The sequence below is a fragment of the Trachymyrmex septentrionalis genome, unplaced genomic scaffold, assembly GCF_001594115.1.
Source record: "Trachymyrmex septentrionalis isolate Tsep2-gDNA-1 unplaced genomic scaffold, Tsep1.0 scaffold120, whole genome shotgun sequence".
Lineage (NCBI taxonomy): Eukaryota > Metazoa > Arthropoda > Insecta > Hymenoptera > Formicidae > Trachymyrmex > Trachymyrmex septentrionalis.
The window spans coordinates 244011-251172 of NW_017304331.1; the positions used below are offsets into that span (position 1 = coordinate 244011).

Below are 7162 nucleotides of genomic sequence, written 5' to 3' on the forward strand. Positions count from 1 at the left end.
CCAACAAACAAATAAATCTAAAGTTCATAGTATTTTATTAATTTATACTTTTTATGCATCAATCAGAATATTTCAACATAAAAGGTCCAGATTCTAACTAATTCAATTAGGCCACAAAAAATTTTTTTTTTCAACAAACATCTTTATCGCGTGGCCAAATAAAAGAATTGAGTTCAGATTTACAAAATTTTATTTTTACTTTATTGTCACAATTATTAATAACTCGCCCAATATAGTAGTTATCATCATAAAAAAACAGCATAATACTTTCTTAATAGTACGTCAGATATTCTCGCGCTACAGGCTTTAGGATCCTTTTCAAAGAAATATTCTTCTTCTGAATCATTACTTATTTGATATTGTTCAGAAACACTAGAAACTTGAAAATATTTTTGCTTTTTTTAGGTTGCATTTTTGTACAGTTTTTCTTTTATTTATTTTGTTACTTGTAATAAATCTTTGTATTCTATACGCACTAACTTTATTTTTACATTCATCAAAAAGCCAACAAAAAAAAAAGATTTTTTAACAATTATAATTTTGTCATTTACTTTAATTTCTATAAGAATGACGAGTCTTTTGTTATTGATTTTTGTGATACTTGCGTTGATAAAATTTTTAATTTGAGACTCTAATTTGAAATTATCAGGATCATCAAATAAAATTGGGTTGTCAACATCCTTGACGTTTATACTTCCAATGTTTATAAAACAATCGTTATCGATTTCACGTTCTATATCATCGAATTTATTATAATCTACAAATTCACAAATGGATATTAATAAATTTCCAGTCTGTATCATTTTTAATTTTCATACCTAATTTTTCAGATATTTTCAATAGCATTTATCAAAGCTAGCTCAATAATTTCTTTGACATTTAAGTTTTCTATAATTTCATATGTTAGGATATGTTACTTTCTGTTTTTTAACATTTTTTTATCTTCTCTAGGAAATTTAAATTTTCCTGAAAGATCATTCATTATAGCATTTGTCTGTTTAAACCTACCAATACAATACACTAAATCCTTAATACTAAAATTAGTAACAGTAGAATAAATGGAAGTCATAGATTGAGCTGTTCAAAAAAGCTTTTTGCATATTTGACTACTAAACATAGTCGTAAAACATTTTAGGCGTCAGAGATTGCTTATTATCTTTAAATCGTGTAATCAGCTTTATTAAATTATGAGCATTTTATTTTAAACACAGATAACAATTGTTAGTTAAAAAATTATCTTTTATAGTATAGTGCTTACTTCTTTCTAACCATGTTCGCTATATTCTCAGAAAGAAGACTGAACACCACATATAATATGTAAACTCGATTATTTAAAGATATAGATTCAATTAAGAAAGATTATATATTTCATTATGCTTAAATAAGCAATTGTATCATCAATATTAGCAATTTGTTTTAAATTATTAATTACACACAGACTCAATCAGACGCAATAGCGATCGAAAAAACAGGGAAAATATTAGTAGATAATAAAAAACATAAATAAGTGTTTATATATCCACGTGAAGCAACTCTCACCCTGCCCCTTCCCCCCTTGCAAAAGGGCGTACAACTTTTATAATTGAACTGTTATAATTAAACTGTCGAGGCTACGCCGCCCCAAACAATAAAAAATTAACATCTTACTCGCATGGGACCTAACCGCCTAGAAATTGAAGCGTAGTCATTGTCCGCTTGGAATATTTCTAACTAAAAAACAGTGGGGTGTGAGAATAGTCTGTGTGTAATCGAATCGTGCACAATCGGATCCGTGCGCAATCGGATCAGTGCACAATCGGATTTGTATGCAATTCCATCGTGTGCAATCAAGTTTGTGCGTAATTGGGTCGGTGCGCAATCGGGTCCATGTGCAATCAAGTCGGTGCGCAATCGGATCTGTGCGCAATCGGATCTGTGTGCAATTGAGTCCATGTTCTAATGCAACGCTGTGTGTCCGATCGCGTCTGTGTCCAATCGGATCTGTGTCCAATCGACTCTGTCCGGGAAATATTGCCGTTTCCGATTGATAATGCGCGCAATTGGCACTCCCTCACGGTGCAACGTCGGTTCAGAATATATTAACCGACTCTTATTTAATGATGACTCTCGAGGCAATGTTGGCAGTATATCGGCAACCGGTAGGAATCCGGTATCTCCTCGTGAATGTCGCTCCGAGATAAAAATCAATAATAAATACGTATGGAAAGCGTAAGACCGGCGCCAAGATTAACGGTCAAGTCGCGGACGATTCTCGCGAATCCGTAATTACAAAATCTAAGAAACGGCACGCGACGTTTAGAGGTAGATTCTGGGTGGTGACGATGCATGCGCGCCTTCTTGACGTACCAGACGTGCGTTTTCCCATAAATTTTAAGATCATAAAATTTTGGAGGACACTTTCCCATACTACAGATTCCTGTCAACATCCTTTCCTCCCCCAAAATCTTGACCAATCCAAGAGCAAAGGAAAATCCTACTATCAGCTAACGAAACTTATTCCACCAATCCAAATTTGAGTAATCTGGGGCGATTAGTATAAAAATCGCGGTTCCGCAGCCCTCGTCGCAGATTTTTCCCTAAGTTCTCAAACTACACTTGTCGTGATTTTCTCAAGCTACACTGGTTACGCAATTTTCCTATAAGTTTAGAAAAGTTGTCGCGATACTCAAAAAGTTCCATCCGATTTTCGAAGCCCTCTTTCTCCAGTAGAGTCAGTGTTAAAGAAACATCACCAGCCTTACACATCCTGGTCGGAGGATCTCCAATGATAACCATCTCAGTAGGAAGACAGTATATCTCTATTCTCTGGCTCCCTCCTCGCTTTATCTTTTGGTAATTTATTTCAATATTTCATTTTATTTTTTTTTATTATTTATTTGTTTTATTTTATTTTTTTCTTTTCTTTCTTTCTCCCTTTTGACCTCCTACAAGAAAATGAAAACATTGCAGTCCGTTCACGTTATAATTTCAATCTGTCGCCATTGCCCCACGATAATTATTCGCCCCCTGTCGACCGGTCGTTCGTGTCCGCTAACACTATCGTTATCTGAGGAAAATTAGGCCAAACCCTCTCAAATCCACTCATCAAAACCTCCTTCTCTTTTTATTCTCTCGTTATTCTCTCCGTAACTCCTCTCTTCCATTCTGCCACGATACTTTACACACGCACATACACACTTACACATGTACAAATCATAATTATCAAAATTGTTCTATCTCATTGTATTTATTTTCTTTTATTTTTATTCAAAATATATGTTCAATTATTTTTTTTATTATATTATACTATTATATTATATTATTAAATTAACTCCCCAGTAGGTTTTTTTTAAATATAACCTCTCCTCGTATTCTTAAGTTCTCCCGCGATTGTACTTCGCCCTCTCCCCGGTTACTTGGATTAAGTTCCATAACCGAAAGTTAAGGCATACGGCGCAGCTGGCGTTAAAGTGCGCCCCTCTCAGCGCTCAGTTTGGGCCTTTACAAGTACGTCCGACTCGTGTGTCCGTTAGCGGAGCACGAGCAGAGGTTTCCACTTCGTCCTCCGTTCGACCCCCGGCTCGTTAGGAGCCTCAGGACGAAGCGAAGTGCCTCCCGATTTGCGTCGGTCCTTCCCCACGGCTCCCTTGCGGTCCAGAGCTTAGACATGACCAAATCGGTCTAACAATTCGGTTCCATGTTACGTTCACCCCCTCAGCTCCGCATCTGTGCGGAGCTTGGACGTAACAGAATTTAACTTAGTATATTAAAAGTGTTAAGACTATAGTACTTTGGATTTTAATTTTTTATTTGGTATATTAGTTTTTTTTGAGGAGTAATAATTTTTGACAGGGAATTAAAGCTGCCATTACATGGACTGGAATAAAAAGACCCGCAATAAGAATATTCTTGAAGAAGAATTACTACAACGACCATCGCACTCTTGCTCTGCTATTATATATTAGATCTAATCGCGCGCAGCATCGCGCGTAGCATTCTATAAACAAACCGCAACTTGTCACTAGGGAAGTACGATTCGAAAAACGTTGCGCATCACTAAACTCTGTAGTAGCAAGAATGCGACGTTGTAGTAACGGTAATTGTAGTAACGTAAGATTAGATTCGGTCGTCGTCGAGTAAGGCGCACAATGTGCGAGTCAAAGTGTATAACATATATCTTTGTATGTTGTACTTCTTTTATTTATTAAACTATATTAATCTATCGGAAAAAGTTTCATCTCATACGATAATTTATATTCTACATTAATTAAGTGATGCTTTCTTCAGCATTTCTCTAACATTCACCAAACATTATTGCCACACCATGTACATACCAGATTCTTCTGTCTCTAATTTCTATCTGTATTATACATATATTTGGTATAATAACCTTCAGATTATATTATATGACCTCCAGATTATTATAATATACTGCAAGTTGATCAAAGCGCTAATTATACAACATATACTGAATTTTTTTTCTTTTACAAGGGAAGTTTTACAACTATTCGGAACCGATTTGATTCTCCGTGAAATATGTTGTTAAACACGAAAATCTAAGAGACACGTATTTTTTTAATACGTGTATTAACTCATGTTTAAGGGGTGAAACACCCCTTTGAAACAAAATTTTTCTTTTGAAGCGAATATTGTCGAAAGTGTAAAAAATAGAAAAAAATTTTTTTACTTTATTCGCCTCAAAAGAAAAATACCATTTTTTTTTTTAAAGAAATGTTAAACATGAGTTAGGATACGTATAAAAAAATATGTCTCTTAGATTTTCGTGTTTAACAACATATTTCATGGAGAATCAAATCGGACAGTTGTGAAACTTCCTTTGTTAGATTTATTTGTTGAGTGTATTAATGGATAATTATTTAAAAAATAACTTGTGATTTTTGGTAATCATTTTGAAATTATTTTGATGCCATTACTTGTGTTTTGCTTGAACAGGGTAACATATTTTTTTTATCTCTATACTACTTTTTCTTACTAAAATCATATATTTGAATTTCATCGAATTATCTGTAACTTTGCATTATTCGGTATTTTTTACAGATAAATGGAAGCACTGCATTTTCGTGTTTAATCACAAGGGTGAGCTTGTTTATCGCATGTGCAATAAAGGTTACGGAAAGTCAGAGTTGTGTTCACCGGAAGGTATCACATTTCATCCGGAACGCAGTGTGCTTTACGTTGCTGATACTGGAAACGATCGTATCCAGATTCTTGAGAAGGATGGCACTTATTTGGATAGCATTGGACCCAAAAATAAAAACATAAGAGATACTGTCAGATTCCGTAAAACTGGCCCAAGCAAATTGAATCAACCGACTGATGTAGCTGTCACAATAATGCATGTCGTCGTTGCCGATTCCGGTAATCACAAAATAAAGGTGCAATTATCATTAAAGTTGCCTTAACATAATTTAAACATTTAGTGCTATAGCATACGAGTACAAAGAAACTTAAGCAAAAGATATAAGCAGTAAGCAATTCAACATAATGAATTTGCTACTGATTTTATTATGGCCTTACGGTCACTACTGTAATTAGCCAATTCACTTCTAGTTATGTTTTAAGTTTTTTTTTGAGCTCTCATCCTTTCTTGTTGTCGAATTAAACTTGTCCCTGGATTTTCACGGAAACTTAAATTAAACGTACATGTACTGCAGTAAAATTGCAACAATATATTTAAAGAAATATTTAAAAATGTGCATGTGTACGTGTATGTACAGTTGATCACAAAAAGGTTGCAACACTAATTTTTTTAATGGGTTTTGAAACGCACAAATATTACAAGAAAGCGAACAAATATTACAAAAAAGGTCTGTAAGCTACATGCATCATCCTAGGGTGCATTCGAAAAGCGCACTATCAGCACCTTTGTATAATATTATCCTTGTCTCACGTCTAGTAAATGATGAAAATAGAATGACACAAATAGCGTTAATCGCGTCTCTCTGAATGCAGCCCTAATGTACACATCTATTTCGACAGTACAGTCGGTATACGGTCCTTCTGACAAATGTTCTAACCCTCAAGTGTACCGAATGTACTGGAGAAATAGATATGTACATTTGGATGATTTGTGTTACATTAAAAAAAAATTATTTTTTAAATTCTTTTTGTGATACCCCTTAGAATGGTTTAAATCTACTAAAAATAATTCCTGCCAAATTTTAGCTTGAGCGGACAACGTGAACGCTTGCTTGCTTGTTAAATGTTTGAGTTCCCTTACATTACAGTATTAATACTCACTTTTAATCCTTGATAGTTCAACAAAATTATTTTCTAATCTGTATCTACTGAAAGAAAAAGATACTAAATTTTAATACTAGCTGTTTCAATAGTATTAATACGAGTATAACATTTATCTATGAAAAAGATACCTATATATTTGCTAAATAAAACGTAATAATAGTTAAATCAAATTAATGATTCTTGTATCGCGAACAAATGTTTACACTTACAATTAGTACATATTTGTACATGTTTTTCTATAAAATATATTTTGCTGAATTAAAATATGTTGGGAATAAAAGAATATTAGAACAAGATTGTAAGAAGTGTTATTCGGTCAATGCGGACTTGTCGACTCATCGTGCACACACGCGAACAATTAGTGACGAAGGAGAACCTGCCGGTAGGGCATGAATACGCGCCTAGCGGCGAACAAAATAACAAACATAAACATAACTCGTCGATAATCAATCGGCCGCGACTCGCATGTCGATGATCTACCGAGCGCCACAATTGGTTGGACAAGCAACTATCCAACAAAATATATAGGGGTTTTTGGGATCGCTGATTTTAAAATAAAATTTAAAAAATTAGCTATGACTTATTTACGTGCAAAATTTTATGCCTAAGTATATTAAAAGATTATGAAGAATATTAAGAATATCAAAAATATAAAGAATGAGGTCATTAAAACATTTTATTTTATTATTATCAAAATTCAAGAGATCTTGATAGTAGGGATGTGCGGGTACCCAGAAATATGGGTCGGGTACAATAATAATCGGGGGAGTCGGGTCAGGCAGGTCCCGAATGTTAGGTACCTGAATGTCGAGATAAAATACTTGATTCGAGACCTAAAAACTCTATTTAAGAATTCGGGATTTGATATACGATTTGGGACAAAATTTTTCCAACTGTTCTTAAATTTTTAAGTTTGGAA

General features: G+C 34.1%; 1 protein-coding gene across 1 annotated transcript in view; it reads left to right on the forward strand.

Moving 5' to 3' along the window:
- The window catches only part of LOC108754771 (E3 ubiquitin-protein ligase TRIM71-like), a 226572-nt gene that overhangs the window by 141481 nt on the left and 77929 nt on the right, over positions 1-7162 (forward strand). Inside the window, exon 5 of the mRNA XM_018497355.1 lies at positions 5038-5375. Coding sequence (XP_018352857.1) covers positions 5038-5375 — 338 coding nt within the window. The remainder of the gene's footprint in view (positions 1-5037; positions 5376-7162) is intronic.